This window comes from Cavia porcellus, unplaced genomic scaffold (genome assembly GCF_034190915.1).
Source record: "Cavia porcellus strain 051 isolate PalLab524CR breed Dunkin Hartley unplaced genomic scaffold, mCavPor4.1 scaffold_31, whole genome shotgun sequence".
NCBI lineage: Eukaryota > Metazoa > Chordata > Mammalia > Rodentia > Caviidae > Cavia > Cavia porcellus.
The window spans coordinates 34,019,890-34,041,578 of record NW_026947514.1 but is presented as its reverse complement, the minus strand read 5'-3'; the positions used below and the strand labels follow the sequence as shown (position 1 = coordinate 34,041,578).

At 47.0% G+C, this 21,689-nt stretch overlaps 1 protein-coding gene across 3 annotated transcripts in view; it reads left to right on the top strand.

Moving 5' to 3' along the window:
- Positions 1–8,139: 8,139 nt before the first annotated feature.
- Positions 8,140–21,689, top strand: part of Plekhh1 (pleckstrin homology, MyTH4 and FERM domain containing H1) — a 46,751-nt gene continuing 33,201 nt past the window's right edge. The window contains exons 1-3 of one of the 3 annotated variants that reach the window (XM_063241168.1): positions 8,140–8,441; positions 15,490–15,648; positions 21,076–21,138. In XM_063241168.1, coding sequence (XP_063097238.1) covers positions 15,523–15,648; positions 21,076–21,138 — 189 coding nt within the window. In that variant the 5' untranslated portion in view covers positions 8,140–8,441; positions 15,490–15,522. The remainder of the gene's footprint in view (positions 8,442–15,489; positions 15,649–21,075; positions 21,139–21,689) is intronic. The other 2 variants (XM_063241169.1, XM_003472361.5) reach the window with 2 other exon arrangements.

The window sequence follows — 21,689 nt, the reverse complement described above, 5'->3', positions numbered from 1 at the left end:
TGCCCTGTGGTCACCCAATTGCTCTCAGAGAGTCAACAGTAAATAGTGTCGTGAGGATTTCTCTGTCACTGACTGCTACTAACTTCTGCCCCTGGCTCCTGAGGCAGAAACTGGGTCAGAGCTAACCCAAAGGTTCAACCAGGTGTGGTGGCACACACCTGCAGTCCCAGCACTTGGGAGCCTGAGGCAGGAGTGATGCAAGAGATACGGTAGGCCAAAACCGGCTGGGGGAAATGGGGAGAACCTTCAATTACAAGGTCCCAGGACAAAGCCAGGACCCTGTATGTAGGCCTTCTCGTGTGCTCTTATGTGGATGGCATAAAAAAGCAGTGGCTGCTAGCACATTTGTTAGCTCAGTAGCCCATACCTACCATGTACACACTGATGAAAGATGTGTACTTTTAGTTTTGCATTTACCCTCTTTTTCTCTGTTCACTCCAGGCTAGCTCTGCAGAGCTGGTTTCTCCCATACCCATTTTCCTCGTACTTTCTTTTTGGTACCGGAGATTGAACTCATGACCTGGCACTTGCCAGACAAGCACTTGTGCCGCTGAGCTAAATCCCCAGCCCTACTTTGTACTTTCTTTCTTTCTTTTTTTTTTTTTTTTTTTTCTACCGGTACCTGGGATTGAACTCACAACTGCCTGCTTGCAAGACAGTGCTTATGCCACTAAGCTAAATCCCCAGCCCCTATCATGTTTTTTTTTTTTTTCTTTGTACTTTCAAATATGTTTTTTGGTACTGTTATTGGCTTATCTCATCCGATTCTTTGAGACAAGAAGAACCTGGAATACTTTTGATTGGTGAGCCTTGTCTAAAGAAACTATGCTATTACCAGGCCTATTGGTGCATGCCTGTAATTCCAGCACTCAAGACGCTGAGGCAGAAGGATCCCAGTGAGTGCGAGGTCAGCCTGGGCTGCATAGTGAGACTCTATCTAAAATAAATAGATAAATAAATAGCCCAAGAGCTCCTGGAACTTGAGACCTTTCTATTCCGCTTCCTTTTCATACTCCCCTTCCTTCTTTTCCCAACGGAAGAAGGGCTGCTTTGACTTGTGAGGGTTTGGGTAAAGCAGGAGAGGGCTCCTCAAAGCCCTGAGCCCTGCTGAGAGAACATAAATTGGCCTGAAAGTGGGGTTTTTAGGGGATGATGAATTGTCAAACATTTCACCAGTTCTCCTAGAGTTACTCCTCTCTCCAGCTTCTGCCTATCACAGCCTCTCACAACAGACAGGCTGCTTGAGCATCTTTATATCCCCCTCTGGTAGGTGGCACATGCTCTACTGGGCCATTAGATCTCACGTATTTGTTTGAAGACTGATTATAACAAAAAGCTACTACTTGTAAATCACATAACAGATATCGTACTATCTCACTGAATCCTTTCAACAACCCTAAGTGACAAAAATGATTACTATCACTATTTTATAAATAATTAACTCAGAAAATTTAACTGCCTCAAGGACTACATCACCATCTAAGTGGTGATGCTAGAATTTGAACTGTGTTCTGGCCAGTTCCCGGGTTCCCTTGATTTTCGGCAGCCCAGTGCTATCACCCAGCAGTCCTCTAAGTGTCTACTTAGTGGAGACTTGACCTGGCCAGGCGCAGCATTTCCCAACAAGGCAGTTCCTCCCTCTCCCCACTCCCCTTGGCTGGTATCTCATCATCTTCCTCCTGATAAATAAATACTGATTAGCACGAGGATAATGTAATATCAACTCTAGTAGAAATTTATTTTTTAGGGGGCTGGGGATTTAGCTCAGCGGCATAAGCGCCTGCCTTGCAAGTGTGTGGTCATGAGTTTGATCCCTGGTACTGATAAAAACAAAAAAGACAAAAAAAAATTTATTTTTTAAACATTTGAGTTTAAACCTCACGAGTGTGTATGTAAACTGAGTCCTCCTCTATCCCCAGAACAGGGAGCTAGCATCTGACGTGGCTTAATCAGGAATCTGCACTCCACTCCAGAGCTCAGTTATATAAGCACTTCAAAGACCATCCAGATCTACACCCAATGGCTTAATGTGCTTGAAAGATACTAGAAATAATCTTTTACTGGTGAAATAAGTGGTTTCACAATATGGAGCTGGCCCGGAAGATTAGGGGGGCTCTACTGCCCTCGATTCATAAATGAATGTTAAAAACCAAACCAGGCCAACTGTCTGCCTTCCTGGAAGGTTAGGTGGGTTTGTGTCTGCTTTCCAATGTATGTATATTTGGCAAAATTTGGCCTTAGCCCTTTTTTTTTTTGGCATAGGATCTCACAATGTAATTAAGGCCAGCCTTGAACTCACAGCAGCCATCTTGCCTTAGTACTCAAGCGATAGGGTCATTGGCGTGCACCACCAAGGCTGGCCTTAGGGTTAGTCATATTTAATAGCCCACCTGTGTGAATTATATTTCTTTTTTTTTTTTTTTTTTGGTATTTTTACCGGTACCACGGATCGAACTCACGACCACAGGCTTGCAAGGCAGGCGCTTATGCCACTGAGCTAAATCCCCAGCCCCTAATAGCCTACCTGTAAGCAGTTGCAGAGGAGGAGATAAATGGCCTCTACCGTGCTCAGCTTGCAGGTCCTATAGTTAATAAAAGAATCCAACCAGCACCAAAGCAAAAACTGGCTCAGACTGGTTGCCATGAGTGCCTCATCTCCCTCCCACAAAAGCGCTCCTCCAACCCAGAGCACACGGTGGCACTCTTCCTGTCTCTGTCCCACCCTGCTTTCTCAGGTCACCTGGAAACAACGAACTACATCCAACAGAAACAAACTTTTGGTGTTGTGCTGAGTGCCACTTCTCCATGGCTCCTCCGAGGGTTCCGGGGGTCTTTCCAGCAGGCTCCTGTGTTCCCCAGTTCCCATCCCTTCTTGCTCTCCCCCACTACCTCAGCACTAGCCAGGTGGTACCCAAGATGGTCTTTTCTTTATTTCAGTTTAGCAGAACCTCTTTCTGTAGTGGTAACTTCCTCATAATCCTGCCTGTTTCTCCAACTTTCAGATAGTTTAAACTCAAGGGTAACTGGGCTAGGAAATAGTTTTCTCATTTTACAGCAGGACGGGGCACAAGGATGTGGCTTTTCCCAGCTTACAGTCAGGGGCATCTTATAGAGCACCTGGAACAACTTCAAAGTCAGCTACCGTAGGTGAATGAATGAAAGGGAGCGAGGAAGAGAAGAAGAGATGTCACTGTCAGCTGATGTGATTGTCTGAATCTGGCCTGCAGCCAGAGCTTGATCCTCAGTCTCAATTCCACTGAAAGCTTACATAAAACGGGCCTTAAGCCAGAAAGACTGGGTCACCAAAGACAAGTTTCTCCTCATCTCAGGGTTAAATTAGAGGCAGGGCAAGGTGGAGGCCCACAGGGATTCATTTCTGGGTGAGATTGTTTCTAGATGGGGGCGGAGTGGAGGAGGCAGGATCATCCAAGTTCTTGATGTTCTGAACAAACAGTTGAGCAGGACACCCAAAGGACTGCCAAGATCGAAGACACTGACAGTGAAAGTGTGCTCCACAGAGTGGGAGGGCCTGGGGAGAAGAGCTCAGGCCCCAAGGAGGCTGGGTGCCGAAGGTTTTGCTAGGGTTTAGGATGGGATTGAGAGGTTGGTCTCAGGTTTTGCCTCTGCCAGTGAGTGCTTTGGCTCTGTCCTCTTTCATGGCCCTTGGAGGAACTGTCACGGTGTCCAAAGTCCACAGAGGGCAAAGGTAGAGAGGAGAGGTGGGGCATCACTCGGGCCTGATGGTGCACACCTGTAATCCCAGCACTCAAGAGGCTGAGGCAGGGAGATTGCTATGAGTTTGAAGTCAGCCTGGCTACGAAGTGAGTTTAAGGTCAGACTGAACTGCATAGCAAGACCCCATCTCAAAAAAAAAAAAAAAAAAAAGAAAAGAAAAGAAAAAAGGAAAAACAAAACCAATAAATAAATAAGTAAACCAAAAAACCAATAAGTAAATAAACCAAAAATAAAAAAACTCAATTAATAAATAAATAAAACTGGACCAGCGATTCAGCTCAACAGTACAGGCCTAGCAAACGTGACGTCATGAATTTGATCCCTGGTACCAAAAAATAAATAAATAGAAAAAGTAAAATATAAAATAAAATAAACTGTATAGTCGATGACATGGTAATTAGGATTGGGACACCTGGGGTGGCAGAAGAACACAGGGCATGTACCCAGAGACTTTTTGTGTATAAGATGGGTTACCTGGTTACGTTCTCCATTGTGTTCGGAGCTGGATAGCTTGTCCTGGGTTATGTTTAACACAAAAGAGAAGTTGGAGAGCTGAGCCTATAACACAACAGCACATTGCCTGCCTGGTAAGTTCGAGGCCCTGAGTTCGATTCCTGATTCCAAAAAAGAAAAATCAAAAGACCAAAACCAAACCAAACCAAACCAAACAAAAAAACCCTTAGAAGAGAAGTTGGGTTTAGTCCAGAAGTTGTGTCCTTCCTTTTTCCTCTACCCTTTTCCTCAGCTGCTTCCTGCTCAGGGTGATGTGAAGGGCTGGGGCTGAGGGTGTCCCTAGATCCAGGCTTCCCTAAGCCAGCATGGCTGCCCCAGATGATGAAGGACCCCATGAGAAGACCCTTGGGAGGCAGGCAGAGTGGGCAGCAAGAACTTTTTCAGATGCTCTCTGGGGTGGCTAGAGTTGGGCAGAGAAAGCATCTTTCTCAAAGTTGGCAAAGAAGGCAGACAAGAGGACCCCGAGTGTAAGCTGGGAAACTCTTCTGCCTGCAGTAGACCCTGCTGGCCTAGCGCCTGCCGGCTCAGGAAGAAACCATCCTTCACTCTGGTGAGTGTATGGTAAGGGTCGGTAAGGATAAATAGAAGAGCTATAGACACAGCTGTGAAAGACACTGCGGCCACCGGAGGAGACATTGGAATGTGGCTCACGTAATAATAAAAGTAATTGTGGCAATATGTTAACAGTTGGTAAACCCTAATAAGGAGTATTTGAGCATGTGAGTATTTAAGGTACCATTTCTTTGCAGCTTCTATTAAGTTTGCACATTTTAAAATAAAACATTGGGAAAAAATAAAATGGTAGAGAAGCTGGGCATGATGGTGCATGCTTGTCATTTTAAACTGAGGCAGGGCAATCATAACTTTGAGGCCAGTTTGGGCAATTTAATGGGACCTTGTCTCAAAGCAAATTTTTAAAAGCTGGGGTGTAATATGCTTACCTAATATATGAGAAGCCCTATGTTCAATTCTCAGTACCCTCAAAAAAGTTAGGGGAAAAAAACCAGTATCATTTGTTGGATTCCAAGATATATAATTCTATAATTTGATTTAATCTTTTTTAGTTTGGTTTTGTTTTAGACAGGATCTCTCTATGCAGTCCAGGCTGGCCTTGAACTCGCTTGGATTCTACTCCCTCAGCCTCTTGAGTGCTGAGATTACAAGCACGCCTGGCTATTTGATTTAATCTTCAAACTAACCTCAAAGAGTCATTATGATTCTCACATTAAAGATAAGAAAACTGACCAGTACATGCCGGTTATCCTAGAACTCGGGAAGCAGAGACAGGAGGATTGAGAGTTTGGGGCCAACCTGGGCAGCACACAAGACTCTGTATGGAAACAAACAATTACAACCTCACCACTAAAAAGAAAAACAAAAAAGGGAAGGAAGAAGATAAGGAAATTGAAAAGTTAAAAATACTAAATCCCAGAGTGGCTAAGGAATTTGCCCAAATTACACAACTGGAATTAAGAGAGCCCGAAGCAAGGAGAGGTCACATGGAAGTCACACTAATACTTTCTCTCTGAGATAATAGTGGTTGGGTTGGATTGGGTTTGTTTGTTTGTGTTTGCGATAGCTTTCAGTAGTAGTTCAGGCTGGTTTTGAACTCCTGCTTCAACCTCCTAAGTGGTATTCTTAGTTTTCCCTAAAAGTCTTCTACAATCTTTATAAACATAGCTAGGTATGGTGACACAAGCCTGACATGCTTGTAATCTCAGTATTCTGGGAAGCTGAGGGAGGAGGGTCACAACTTTAAACATGGTGTGGGTAATTTAGCAAACTAAGGAGAACCTGTCAAAATAAAGAAGAATTTAAAAAAAGATTGGGGATGTAGCTCAGTGAGAAGGCCCTGGGCTCAGTTCACAGTATTGCAAAAATAGCTAAATAAATACATAAAATACAACAGAATAAAATCCTACACATAATAGTTTGTTTAGTTTTTCCTCTTAAAAAGTTTTATTTGGGGAAAAATCATGTCACTGGCCCAGGTTGGAGGAAAGGAAGGGGTACTGAAATATACTGATACAAGTCAGGTTGGTACAGCTTCCTTAGAGGGCCACTGGCTATTTTGTTTTGTTTTGTTTTTTTGTCTTTTTGAGACAGAGTTTCACTATGCAGTTTAAACCGGATTTGAGTTCAGTTTGTAGCCCAGGCTCCTCTCAAATTTGCTATGATCTTCCTGCTTCAGCCTCCTGAGTGCTGGGATTACAGGCATGGCACCATCTTTTAAAAGTTAAAATTTGCATTGTGCTTAGAGGCAGCAACCTCTTTTCTTTGCCTACTGTGTGCATATGTGTGTGTGTGTGTGTGTGTGTGTGCACGCATGTGTGTATTTTTCTTCAGTATTAGGGACTGAACCCAGGACTTTTGCCATGAGCTATGTCTAAACCCTTTTTAAATTTTGAGACAGGGTCTCACTGAACCATTAAGTTGCCCACACTGGGTTCAAAATCACCATCTTTCAGCTTCAGCTTCCTAGAGTGCCAGAATTACACATGTGGGCCACCATGATTGGCTCAGAGGTCTGTCTTAAAGTATTAAATCATATGGACAGTTGCACATACATAACAAGAAATATGTACAAAGGCATTCATTGTAGTCAGATATGTAAGAGGCAAAGATAGGAAACATCTTAAATATTCATTACTAAAAATATTAAGAAACCATTAGACAGGCAAGGCAGCTCCAGGTGTGCTAATATGCCAACTTAGAGACAACAGATATTAAGAGAAATAAAGCGTGTGTTAAAAGGCAGAAGTGAATATATGCACACAAATAGGTATCTATTCATATATCTTGAATGCATGAATTTTTATGTATGCCTAAAATACCTTGAAAAGATATATACACAAAATTTTCACAATACTTGTGTTTGACATGGGTGATCTGGGGACAAGGGGACAGTGTTAGCTTTGTGTACTACTGAATGAATGAGCCTCCTCTTTGGAATCCGAGGACTTGTTTTTGGGTTTCCTTGGGTAACTTTTGGACTGCTGAAGGGGACAGCAGAGTCCAGGGTTCCACAGAATCCGACTGATCTAGCTCAATCTCCTTGAGCTATAAAGCCATTTATAAATTCAAGTTCAGCCTTTGGAGCTCCATTGGCCCAGGGTGACAGTTTTCCTTAGTGAAAGAGAATCCACCTGGGGAGCTAGTTCAAAGGGTAAGTCCCCAGCTCCACCCCTAGAAGTTCACATTCGAACCTAGGGTGGGGCCAAGGGACTTTTCTCAGGTACTTGACTCTTCCAACACCCACTTGGAGAAACAGGCCCTGGTGTTGATTTGCTTTTGTGCAGGCCTTGACTGAAAGATTGGAGTGGGGAAGAACGCACTGTTTTTTCTGCCTCCTCCTCATTCTTCTTGTTTTGTTGGCACTGGGGATCGTGCTCAGGGCTTGGTGCACGCTAATGACGCACTCAACTGAGCTACATCTTAGCCAGGAAAGCTCTGTCCCTGCAGTTGTTCATTTGCATCTTCCTACCCCATACCCACCTAACCAGTCCCCTGGGTGTGAGATTATAATGGATGAGCCGAAGGAGGACAAATGCCTGAATTACAAGGGCTTGCTGATGAGAGCCATACTTTTTCTGGCTCCCTGGCCTTCTCCTTTAATATAAAAAAATACACACAAAAGCAAGCAAATTACTCTTTGGACTGTGCTTGACTCTGCCCCCTTTTCTCCCCCAAACTACAACACAGCTGGGCAACCCGTTTAAAATAAGGACTTATGCTTTCAATATTCAGGCGTTGCGTTCTCACAGGTGGCCGCACCAACGCTGGACCCTGTTTCAGTGGGAGGATCTGGTGGTGTCCCCCATCCCGCAAGTGTCCCACGAGCGCAGCGGTACAGAGAGGTGGGAGGCTGGAGCCTGCTGAGGTCATTTCCTGTGCCCGTCCGCCAGCCGCCGGCGGAGCGGAGCCACCGAGCGACCTCAGAGGAGCCGGCGGAGCGCGCGGCGGAGGGAGCCGTGCGGCGCGTCCGATGGGAGGCAGCGCCGCCGCGCGGGGCTTTGTGCGCGCCGCCCGCGGAGCCCCCTCCCCGCTGCGCCCGCGCCCCGCCCACCGCGCCCCGTGCTGCCCGGCGGCGAAGACCCGGCAGGCGCGCGGGACTCGGGCGAGAGCGTAGCTGGGGCGGCGGGGGCGGCGGCGCGCGGGGGCGCCGGAGGGCTCCGTGCGCGGCGAGGACGAAGGTGAGCGGCCCCGCGCCCGTGTCCGGGCCGGGGTGGGCCGGGGGTGTGCGGACCGGGAGGGCGCTCGGCTGGGAGCAGGGCCGGCTCTCCGTGGCTCGAGGGCGACTCCGGAGCAGGTGCCTCCCCACCTGGCCGCGGGCTCCTGGCGGCGGGAGCAACGAGGAGCCCTGGAGACCCGCGCGACGGGGACAGGGCAGGCGTTCTCGGGAGGACCTGCGGTGTGGGACCGGCTCGATCCAGTTGCTCCCGGGAAAGGCCCTCGGGACGGTTGTCCAGGTTTCTGTCCTGTCGGTGCGCGCTTCTTTTCGCCTTTCTCCTCCTCACCTCATCTTCGGTTATTCTAGCATTTCTGGATATTTCTCACAGAGGTCCTTATGGGTCAGGCTCGACTGCTAGGGACAGATATGCCAATCCGAAAGGAAAACAGGGTGGGCTTCGGATGACAGCTAGGAACTTTGTGTCCCAGAAATCGGTCCCCAGGGACCAGGCTCCTTCATCGGGGTGGCAGAGGTAGTGGGGACCCTCTTGTGGAAGTGTAGTCGTCTCCCCGTTGGATTGCTCCCGTGATTCCACCTGGTAAATCTTGCCCACATTGTCTTGGTTTTGGGAGAACGCATTGATCATCAAGCTGTGCTTTGAATGGAAAAGGCATCCTTTTTTACTTTCAGACTTCCATGTGCCAGATGCTGTGTATTGTAGGTCTTTATACACCACTACTGCAGCGTTCCTGTCTCTAACCACCATTTAATAAAAGGAAACCAGGACTAGAAAAGTGACTTGCCCACGGTCATGTAGCTAAAGAGTTGAAGAGTCAAACCTTGTAGATTCCAAATGTGGGTATTAGACTATTGCTCTCCCCCAGGGTGCAGAGGGGTCCTGCTCGGAGCTGGATTATGATGAGGTAGGTGCACTCTGTGATCCCAAACTCATTGCAACTAACAACTGAGCTGAAAACACGCGGTGCCATTTCTGCCCTCTTCAGGAGTCGCCAACTGCAGGACAGAACTGTGTCCTTCCTGTTCTGTTCCACCGCCTGCGGTGCCTTCCTCCTTACCACACTACCACCACGCCCCCTCTGCCTGGGATCCAAGCCAAGGCCTCCTGCCTGCTAGGCTATTCCTCCAGTCCCTGCAAGGCTGTGTACTGTGTACAGGACTCCGCTCTGTGCTCCTAGAGAATGCCTTGTATGGGAGGATGTTAAGGTGACAGGATTCCCTCACCCCTATTTTAGGTGATTTTGCAGTAGGCCGGTGCTGAGCCACTGTCCTGCACTCCCTGGACAGCCCAGCCTAGCCGTCTTGCCCCTATCAAAGGCTTGTTCAAAGCCGACCTCCACAATGGGGAAGCAGGCACTTATTGCTGGCTGAAGTATATGCATGAATAGGGTAGCCTCCAGGGAAGATACTTTGGACTGTCTGGCAGTTTAAAAGCTGTATCACTTAACCCTAGCATTCCATTTCCAGGATTGTCCTTCAGGTATACCTGATATATATGAAATAATGCATATTCATTGAATATTCATTGCAGCATTATTTTAGCAACAATCTAAATGTCTGTCAATAAGGAATCCTTGAATAAGATCATGTAATGGCCGTACTGTAGAATACATTAAAGCTGTTAAAAGCATGGAGGGAAAATGCAATAGAGATGTGTATTAATACAGGAGAAAGCCTTTTACTTATATTGCTCAGTACAGTGTGCATAGCGTGCTGTGTGTGCAAGATGTGGATGAATGCTTGCACAGACTATGGATATCTCTGAAAAAACACAAAAGTCAAAAAATGGTGGTGCATGCCTATGATCCCAGCTTTTTGGGAGGCTGAGGCAGGAGGATGGCAATTCAAAGCCAGCCTGAGTAGTCTAGTGAGGCCTTTATAAAATAGTCTGGGATGCAGTTTGGCAGTCTTTGGTTCAACCCCAGCACTATAAAAAATAAAAAACAAACCAGACAGAGCCCCCCATTACCTTCTAATGCCTACCCCATCTCTGGAAGCAAAAGGTTCTCCTGGGCCTGTGGTGACCTTTCATCTCTTTTTGAAAGACTTTGCAATGACACCTTTTTTTTTTTTCAATCGGTACTGGGGATTGAACTCACCTGCTTGCAAGGCAGGTGCTTATGCCGCTGAGCTAAATCCCCAGCCCGCATTGACACCTTTTGATGGCAGAGGTCAGGATATGGAGACTCATCAGCCAGAGGATCATTATTCCTTGTTGTTGTCTTCAGCCTTGTGCATGATTGAGCTGGACATGTACACATCTGTAATCCCAGCACTCTAGGATGCTGAGGCAGGAAGGTCACAAGTTTGAGTCCCTTTGGGGCAAATTAGGAAGTCCTCTCAAAATATAAATAAATAAATAAATAAAAAATGGTAGAGGATAGGCCTGAGTTCCCTAGTATTAGGGGAAAAAAAGTTGGCTTAATTAAATTTAATCTCACATTTTGTCAAATTTTGGTCAAATCGCTAAATTCCCAGGTCACATTTGTGTTTATCTCTGACATAGGTCCCAAATCTGAGGTCAGCAAAGACTCCTTGAAACTCTTTTCCATTACCAGCCCTACCCTGAGGCCCTGCCTCTGAGGCAGAGCCCACTGACTCTTGGGGCACTTTTTCGGTTCATCCAGAGTGCTGGAGAGTGCAGGGTGTGGCAGCACATGCTGGTAATCCCAGCACTCCAGACTGAGGCAGGAGGGTCTCTGTGAGTTCGAGGCCAACCTGAGCTTCATAAGCAGAGTGCTGGAAGGTTTGGGGGCTTCAGAGCATCAAGGCCATGGGAGTCCTTTGACTCACCTGCCCAGTGGTTTAGCATTCAGGATACCACAGGATCAGGAGAACTGGGTTTCTCAAGAGTGGCCATGAGTTGATGATAATTGTTGCTAGATGGGGCACATAGGAATTAAATTGTACTGTTCCTGCTTATGTGTTTTGCGGCTTTCAACATAAAAAAATGAGCTAGGTCTTGTTTTCAGCTTGCTTTCGGTTCACTATTTTTGCTGTTGTGGTGGTGATCCCGGGCTCAAGCTCAGGCCTCATGCATACTAGGCACACAGTCTACCACTGAGCTGCACACCCAGCCCTCAGATCTGTTTCTGCCATTAGTGATGTATTTGTGTTAGGCAAGCCTGGTAGCACCGATGCCTGCTGCCACCACTGAAGCATCGTGGAAAGAGGGCTGTTCTAGTTGCTGGGAAATCAGGGTTCCTCTGTGCCTCTGTGCTCAGCTCTGTGCTTCTCCGCCAGTCACTGATGTGATGAGTTATCTGTTTGTTGTGAATAACTGCACTTGCCCTCTGTCTCAGGGTAATGAGTGAACACACAGTCACATGCTTTGGAAAGTTAAGAGTCATTTTGTAAATGTCAGGTGTTCATTTATGCTCATCCTCACATTTCCTTATGGGAAGTACAAGTATAAGGTGACTTAGCAGGTGAGGCTCAACTCTCTGGCATCTTCCCTAAACATCCCTTATTTTATAGCTGTTGCTTGGACCACCTGTTTCTGCCGGAAAAGCCTCCAGGCCTTCTGCTTGGCAGTAGGTACCTTGAACCAGATCTATTTCCAAACCTCTCAACTCTCCTTGCATGCCGAGGCAGGTCTAGCACGAGTCCCAGCCTCTTCTAGAGCTTGCCAGCATCCCCCAGGCAGCGAGCGGATTAACCAGACCACTTGGTGAGTCCAGAACTGTGATGTCATGAAGGTATTCGGTTGGGGAAAGCCCTCCCTAAACGCTAGGTGTATCAGGGCTATGCAGAGGTTAATGACATTAAATTCCAGAGTCCCAAAGATTGTGATTAATTTGGGTTTCCTCTCTCCCCTTGGAATCTGAGCAGCAGTTTTGACGATCAGTAAAAGTGAATTAAAATTATTTGAACTCTTAACTACACAAACATTTGTTTCTTTCCCCTGTCCTTTTGGTTTTACTTGGGTGCTTTTATTGGTAATTCTTAGCCCTGGGCTAGATTGCAAAATGCCCAGGTCCTAGTCTCAGATGTGCAGTACTTTCTGTTTATAGGAGGAAAGGCAAAATCCCTTAAATGACAAAGGAAATCAAACATAAAGCCTCTTAGCCTCTCTGGAGGCTCTACAGGGTTCTGTTTTGTCTTTTCAGCTGTGATCTTAGCTCAGAGAAGGTCATGTTTTGTTTTGTCTTTTGTCTTCCTGCCCGTTCCAGTTGGTCCCAGTCTTTTGAGGCGGGGATGGCTGGGAGGTTACAGAGTTGGGATTGTTTGGGATGACAGTTCTGGGCGAGCCCAGCTGAGGTCATGTGTCCAGTGTGCTGAGAAGCCCAGAACCAAGAAAATTAGATACCAGATATCAGTGTTTAACTGCTAGGCTTTTCTCGGCAGGTCTACTGACTGTATTTAAAAGGAAATGTCAGCACACACGCTAAGCATTTGTGCGTATGGAGATTATGAGTGAGCCCAGGTGCTTGGGAAAATCTGGAATACGATTTCACCTTAGTGCTAAGACTGGTGAAATATTTTATAAATGGTTTTTCTCACTCTTAACAATGTACCTCATTTATTTTGAAATCACATCAGGCAAACGTTCTACCACCGCGCTCTGTTCCTAGCCTGTCCTAATGATGGGTTAAGGGCACAGTGGATACTGTTGAGATCAGTATGGAAATTCCTTAATAAACTAGGATTGGAAGTTCCATTCAATCCAGCAGTTCCCTTCCTGGGTATTTTCCCAGAAAAATTGAAAAGGTCATGTCTCAGTAATATACATGCACCCATGTTTGTAGCAGCACAATTTATAATAGCTGAATCTTGGAAACAACCAGAATGCTCATTAACCACAAAATGGATGAAAAAGATGTGGTATTTTTATACCATGGAATATTACTGAGCTATAAAAAAGTTGATCTTGAGGCTTTTATAGATAAATGGAGGCCACTTGAGACTATCCTCGTAAGTGAAATAAATCAGACTCACATTTGTAAATATCGTATTGTCTCTTTAGTATAAAAATAATGATAAAAACTGAATGAGTATTAAGATCTAAAATGTATAATAGATATAATAATGAAGGAGAAAGAAAGTGCTCTAAAGGATATAACTATGTATGTTTAAGTGTGGGAGATAGATAACTTCACTAATAAGTTTTTGTTAGTTCATAAAACAGAATGGTTTGTACTGTCATTGTTTGATTGTTCACTTTTTCTGCTTTGATTTTGTGACTTGGGCAAGTACTTCTAAGATAATAATATGTAATTTATCAACTAGTGATTTCTTACTTTTTTTTTTTTTTTGGAAATTCTGTATTATTTCTATCCTTTTTTTCTGTTTTGCTTTTTTTCCCCTTAAAAAAAAAAAAAAAAAAAGAACACAGTAGTTAAACAGGTGTAGAACCAGATCCAAGCCCACTGTGGAGCTGTGCCCTCTCTGCTGCTCGGTGTCCTCCTGTGTGAGCCTGGACAGGAGCGCACACCTGTGGTCTCCGGGTTGCACTGAGGTTGCACACACCTAGCTTACAGCAAGGACTCACGAATGACAGCTGTTGATAGTGCACGAGGGGAGAGAGAGCAGCCAAAGTCAGAAGTGGGGGAAACTGTCATGGAAACTGCCCGCCCGCAAGACAGGGGCGCCCTGTTGCTTGGAGGTGATCTGTGGCAACAGCGGGGCTGCTGAGTTTCCTGCGGCCGGCCGCGCGGCTCCTGTGAAAGGGAAGGTTTAAAACCTGAAGCGCCTTTATCTCTGATCACACTCCTACTGCTTCTTCCTTTTCTCATCCTTGACCTAGTTTGTTTCCCAAATACACCCAGAAGGCATCTGGGGAAATTCTTGCGTCTGGAGCTATTAGAGGTGGCTACTTAATTGGTTCTGAATTTGTACTAAGTTTTTCCAAAGATTTGTGCGCTACTCCAGGGACTGCAGCAAAATATCCGGCGATTTTCTGGTTTGTGCCTTGTAACTTGAAGGGGAAGAGGGGTGGAGAGCCTGTCTGTTCTGAGGTAGGAATCGTCAGGGTCCTACCTGGATGGATAGTTACTAAGGGAATTCAAAGCATATTTCCTTTTCACTTTCCCTGTCTAACAGCCGCAGCGGTGTGAGTGGAATCAGGCTCTATTTGGGACCCCGCCTGTCTCTCGCGCTGTTCACATTCCCCATCCCTTTTCTCCAATAAATTGTCCTACTCTATTTTTTTTTAACCCATTTTATTCATAAATAAAAAGAAAGAAGAAAAAAATTTTAAAGTGTGTCCATCGGGCTAACAATGGTACATACATTGCACATCGTCATCCCGAGCCTACTTTAAAAAAAAAAACAGGAATCTGGAGCTCAGGGTTCTGCCTGTCATTAGCTGTGTGAACTTGGACGAATCTATTACTCATTTTTAAGCCTTTCCTAAATACCATAACCACTACTCCCATTTATCCACATATCAGCTAGCAATTGTGACGGTGTTTTTCTGCTTCTGCTGCTGTGGCTTCTTCTTCCTGTCTCTCTCCCTCTCCCTCTTCCTCTTCTTCCCCTTTCCCTTCTCCTTCTTCTTCTTTTTGATACTGGGGATTGAACCCAGGAAGTGCTAAGCTATACCTGTAGCCGTTTTTATTAGTTTGAGAGTGGATCTCACTAAGTTGCTCAGGCTGGACTTGAACTTGCAATCTTCTCACCTCAACCTTCTGAGAAGTAGTAGTAGGGCTTACAGGTATGCACTGTTTCACCAGCTCACATTTTAATTTTGAGTGTAAGAGTTCCTTGAAAAACTCTGAAGACCAGGGGCCTCTTGTATTTACTTTTATACACCTGGGCCTAAAACAGTGTCTGGCTTATAAATGGTTGTTGATTGGCTAACCAAATGAACAGTGAGCCCTACTTTTCACTTCCTTAAAAAGAAGCTCGTGTTTTCCTTAAGGTTTTATGACTTCCTGAGGTTGTCACCTAAATTCTGCCACAGGGGACCCAGTGAGCTAAGCTGGGAGCATGACCCAGAGCAATGGCCACTTCCTTCCCCAGCGCTGTGTGCCGTCTTCCCTAGTTCCTCCTCCCTTCCCCACATCACACTCCACACACTTACCCTTTCTTCTCTCCGTGCTGGTTCTTAGAGTTCCCAGGAGTATCCAGCAGTTGAGGTCACCATGGCAGAACTCCAGGTGGGCACCCAGGCCAGTGTAGACTGGCAGAAGCGCTGCCTGACCCTGGAGACACAGCTTGTCCGATTTCGCCTCCAGGCCAGCAAGATCAGGGAGCTGCTGGCTGACAAGGTGAGTCCTGAGAGTGGGGAGCTCCTCAGTACTTCAGGGTCGGCAGGGAGGGCCAGAGTTACAGTTTCAATTACATACTTTTCCACACGTGCGAAGCAAAACCTGAGGTCGTCTTTTGTTGGTTTTGTGACCAAGCTCAGCATTTTACTACCCTGTCATCTGGCGTTCCCTCCTGCGCCGACCCTGTCCACAGCACACCAGGAGGCGATAGGAATCTCGGTCCTCTGTCGTCTCTTGAGCCACCGCAGGCTCCAGTGGAGGCTCTGTGTTTCCCTGCCCATTTCTTGGCAGTGTGGGGCAGCATAGTGTTTAGGAGAGAAGGATGCAGGTCTCCTCCCTATTGATCACTTGCTTAGTGCCTGAGCTACCAAAGGCTGCCTGGCTTTCTGGGGACCACCACACGGGCTGGGGTGAGCCAGACCCTGCCTGACTCTGTGGCTTATTGGCTTTGTAACCCTGGCCCTTCACCTCAAAGGAAGGGACACAGATGTCCCCCTCTCAGGGTTATTTCAAGAATTATTTCAAGTCACATATGTGCCTGGCACAGAATCTATCTAAAATGGAAACAGGTATCTTTACAGGCTGCTCTAGGAAGCCCACCACCTTTTGTAGGCACTTATGCTGCTGAGCTAAATCCCAGGTCCTCAGGAAGATGTACGCTCTAAACAGCTGGCTTTGGTGGTTATGGCGGCGCATGCCTGTAATTCCAGTACTCCAAAGGCTGAGGCAGGCAGATTGGCACAAGCTGTAGGCCAGTCTGGGCTACATAGAGAGTTCAAAGCCAGCCTGAACTACTGAGTGAGATCTGTCTCAAAAAAATAAAAAATGAAACAGCTGACTTTTAGAGGCATTTTGAAGCATGACTGATTTAGAGAATGGAGACCTGCACTTAAAAACATAAATTTGTGTAGATTAAAACATCCATGCTCTGTAGTTTTGACTCATCTGCTTAGCAAATACTTCTTTCTTTTTTTCTTTAATTGGAACTGGGGATCGAACTCATGACCTTGCACTTGCCAGGCAGGTGCTCATGCTGCAGAGCTAAATCCCCAGCCCCTGCAAACCTTTCTCTCATAGCACAAAAGTAAAATCCTGTTTCCAGGTACTGACACAGTCCTGATGGCTTAAGTCAGAATAAATGACCTGTTTTATTGACTGTCCTGCAACCTGGAACCAGGAAGGCAAGTCAGTGGCATGCCTCTGCTGGCAGTTCAGGCTGGCCTTGAACTCACTATGTAGCCCAGGCTGGCCTTGGATTCACAGTGATCCATCACATCCAGCCAACCTGTACTAGAACTCTTGGACCTTGCCTCTGTTGGCTTTGCTGTCTCTTGATTCAGACTGTGCAAGACAGGTGCCCTTAGGTTCCTGTGGGTGCTGCCAGATACTGTCCTGAAAATGGAAGGGTTCACCCACCTCAGAAAAGGGGCAGCCAACCTTAGACAGTGGTTCTTGAAGTGTGGTGGAACCACCCAGAGTGCTTGCTAGCTAAGCATGTGTGTCTCCAGGTCCCAGCTCAGTCCTCTTGGCCTGTGTCCTCAGGATGCTGCAAGTGCTCTCCATATTTACCAAGCTCTCAGAAAATAGTTTGTACTCTATAAAGTTGGAGAAGCGTGCCTTAGGCTGTGATATTAGGGTTAGGCTGTGAGGGCAGAAAAGGATGAGGTAGTTACTCAGAGAGGAGAAAGGTCTATTGCTAGTAATGAGAACAACAGAAATAACTTTAAAAGCACAAGCTACCCAATGAATACAGTGATGTGCACCTGTCATCCTAGCTACGTGGAAAGCTGGGGCAGAAGGGCGGCTTGAGCTCAGGAGTTTGAGACCAGCCTGGACAACATAATAAGACACTGTCTCAAAAAGCACCAGGTCCAAAATGAAGCCCTTAGAGAGCTGGCCACTGAGAAAAATGAGAGAAAAATGAAGAGGGAGAATGCAAGAGGTGCTCAGTGCATAGCTGCGGTCAGGCAGGCAGCGGCCTCTCTCTAGTGACACTGTCGGGTTTGCATCTGTCCCTCTGCGGAGGCAGAGGTGGGATTGGCTACCTGGAGGGTGGGGCTGAGACTGAGCCTTCCAGGTAAAGTCGCATCTATCACAGCCACATCCTGAATGAAGAGGTGAATGTGGGAAACATTCACCCACCCAGGTGAGGGGATGGTGGCGGCCTCTCATGCTTAGTTAAAACTCAGGGGAGAGACAAGTAAAGCAAAGAAAAAGAGAGAGAAGTCTTCCGGGACTCAACACTGGTAATGGTTTCACATTAGGGTTCATACCACCTGCATGTTTAAAGAAACGTAAATTCTGGGCCAGAGGCCCTGGGAAACCTTCTAGGAATAGACGCGGACCCTCTCTGGAGGGACCTCGCTCCAGATCTCTCAGGATCCACACAGAGAAAAGGCCCCTAGGGAAGATGGGTCTGTAATCCAGAGTGACTGCTGCCTGGGGAGCAGTGGGCAGTGAGTGACAGTCCGCGGCCACAACCACAGCTGGACTTCTGGTAATAGAGCTGCTGACAGGAGCCCATGCAGTGTGTTCAAAACTGTCACAGGCATAGGACAAAACTGAAACCAAGAGACAAGAAAGAGCAAGTGAACTTGAAAACTGGATAGAACTTCTAAAACAGAAAGTGTTTCCACTGAAATTAGTTTTCTTTTTTTTTTTTTTTTTTTTTTTTTTGGTACCGTGGATTGACCTCACAACCCTGCACATGCCAGGCAGGTGCTTGTGCCACTAAACTAAATCCCCGGGTTTTTTTTTTTTTTTTTTTTTTTTTTGAGTCAGGGTGTCACTGTAGTTCAGGATGGTTTTGAACACACTGTGAGGCCCAGGCTGGCCTCCAACTCATAGTGATCCTCCTGCATCAGCCTTCCAAGTCCTGGGTGTGCACCACCATGCCTGGTGTGAAATTAACTTTATTGGATAGATTAACTGAGTGTCAGATTAGCAAATTGAGTGACACTGATTAGCAAAGATGGATGAAATGAATGGAAGGCAGACCCGAGGGAATCGTGCGATGCGGCACAGAGAAACTGACCCAGCGCCGAGGAGCGGACAGTAGGGTGACCCTGTGCACACCAGATGCAACTCTGGAGTGAAGAACACAAGGAGAGGAGCGCTTGAAGAAATAATGGCTAGAAAGTTTCCAGCCCTGGTGAGGGATGTGAAGCCTGAGATTCAGAAGGCAGAGTGAGTCTAGACAGGATCAATTTTAAAAAATTACTGCCTTCTGTTTTAGGTAGATTATAGTTTGGCCGCTGTAAGAAAGAACCTAAAATAACACTGGGCAAAAAGACAGATGTTTCTTTCTTTCTTAGGGCAGCGTCCTTTGCATGAAGAGGCTTCACACTGATAGCGTCATTCCAACCCTTCCCTCCAAGCACATGACCAGAGATTGCATGCATTCCTGCCACACACACCCCTCCGGCCAGGCATTAGTTGTGTGGATGTGTCAGTTGTGAGGAAGATTGGGAATGTGGCCTTCACTCTGAAGTTATGTGCTCAACTTAAAGTTTGTTCTATTTGTTTGTTTTGTTGTTGGTTTTTTGAGACAGGGTCTCACTGTGTAGCCCAGGCTAGCCTCAGACTTGTGGCAATCCTCCTGCCTCAGCCTCTTGAGTGCTGGGATTACAAGTATGCGTCACCACGCCTGGCCTGTGATAGGAATAGTTGAACACTCTTTTCCCAGGAGTAGTTGAGACCTAGGATGGGGTGACTCTCAGCTCAGGCCATACCTGGGCCTGGCTGGCCTGGGCTGGCCATGCAGGGGAGAGTTTGTTGTTCCTTCTGGCACAGCACCACCACATGGAACAAAGAACTGCGGGCTTGGGGCTTGAATACCATCAGGTTGGTGACAAGTCAGGTTGCCGCAGCCAGTTAAGGCAGCTTGTGAATCTTTGATGTGGCTGGTGAAAGTGGATCCTTAGCTGCCGAAACCTCTGTGCCTCCTTGGCTGATACACCTGCACCCTCCATAAGGAGGACAGCTGAGGACAGAGTCCTAGGGAAGCCAACGAGGGTGCCACTTGTCAGAGGTCTGTGGGCCAAGGGCCTTTGAAGGACCGAGTGACAAGTGGCCATGCTGGGGTTGAAAGGAGAGTGTGAAAACTTGAAGACACATCTTGGTGCAGTCCAGCAGCAGTAGAGAATTAATTTTCATAAAAATGAGGGAAACGTGAGGTTGAAAATATGCTTTTCAGAAAAGGACAGCAGAATATTAACTGTCAAGGATGATAGCAGATACACGGGCGCTGACCGTGCTTTCCTAAAACAGCTGTGGAATACTCAGAATATTTTCAGTGTCCAGGAACAAGTTCTAGAGAAAAATATCCCACAGCACAGAAGTGAATACAGCATGCCTGAGTGTCAGCTGTCCTTGGCAGGAGGACAAGAATGACTGGAGGCTGGCAGCATCCAGGAGCAGCTGGAGCTTGGGCCCTGGTGCAGAGGATGCCTGCTGTGCCTGCCCTTTGCCCTTTGCATCACAGGGCCACACTGCAGAAGGCTGCAGGGAGTGGCCTGCTACGTGGCCAGTAATAGTGACTCCTGCCTCTGACCAGGGTCCTTGGCCACTCATGACCTCAGTGAAGATGGCCAGCTGGAAGACCCAGCTTTATTCTCTCAAGACCCAGATTTATTCTCTCTGCCTTGGTTTCCATCTCAAAATAGGGAGACGAATATTTTTCTCAGATGACTTTACAATCGAGGTATGGTGGTACACACCTATAATCCCAGCACTCTGGGTTGAGGCAGGAGGATTATTGTGAATTCGAGACCAGCCTGGGCTACAAAGGCCAGCCTGAACTGTGTAGTGAGACCTTGTCTCAAAAAGAAAAAAAAAATCAGAAAATTGGAAAATGTCAGATGATGGCTGCAGATGGTCATGTGTATGAATTACCAGTTCCCATGGAAGTCTGTGTCTTTCAAGCTATAGAGCAAATACTCAGTTTAAAGTCAGCCTAGGAAATTTCAGGCCTTTCCATTTAGTGTTTCCTTTTCACTGTTTTTTAAGACAGGGTTTTGCTACGTCATAGAGGCTGAGCTGGGACTCACCATGTAACTCAGGCTGGCCTTGACTCATGTTGACCTCCTATCTCAGGATGATAGGCGTGCCCTGCCACACCTGGTCAGTCATGATTCATAGAGGATGGGAAGGAGAGGGAATGCAGGTCTCTGGACCTGGACCTTCCCACCACCTACATAGGATCATGAGCAGGGCTGTGGCTTTCTCAGTGCCTGCAGCTCTTCATCTGCCAAGACCCTCAGGATTGGGGAACAGTGTTGCTGGGAATCTCTCCCTACACCCTGGAGCCACTTGAGGCGGGCAGTGCAGCCTGGCCCGAGAGCGGCACCTGCACCTCTGCTCTGTGGTCCTGATGCTGTGATCAGAGGCACCACCTAACCTTTCCTCTCTCCCTCTCTGACCGAGCAGATGCAGGAGCTGGAGCAGAGGCTGCTGGAGGCTGAGGAGCGAGCGGAGAAGGCAGAGACCCAGGTAACAGGAAGAAACTGGTGCAAGGTGCAGGCAGTGCCCAGCTCCTCCCGCAGACACATGTGGGCATGGTCAGCGCACTGACGAGCACCTTACAAGGTCAGAAACACTACAGTATGTCTGGGAACAAATTGAGATACAGGGCACATTCTGTCAATACGGAAGTCCCCAGGTCAGGTCAGCACAAGGAGTGGACGGATGAGTCCACAAAGAGGCTCACTCTGCTGTGGGCAGTTTTGGCGACTTATCCCATTTAATCCTCACACATGGTGCCCATCTACTGTGGCTTCACCAGTGTGCGTGCTCCCCTGGTCACTCATGTCAGGGCCAGAGGAGGCTCCTCTGACTGGCTCTACATACATAAGCTTCTTGGCTGCCATGATGGGAATCGGGCCGGAGGTGTGTGCATTTCAGCCCAGAAGAGACACAGCATTTGCGCTCCAAGCGCATTGATGAGTGCATTCCATGGCCCAGCTAGTGAGACGATTTCCATGGCCCAAGACCTAACCTGTCTTTTCAGAATAGCCAATGTTAGTTTCTCCCCTGTCAGTTCT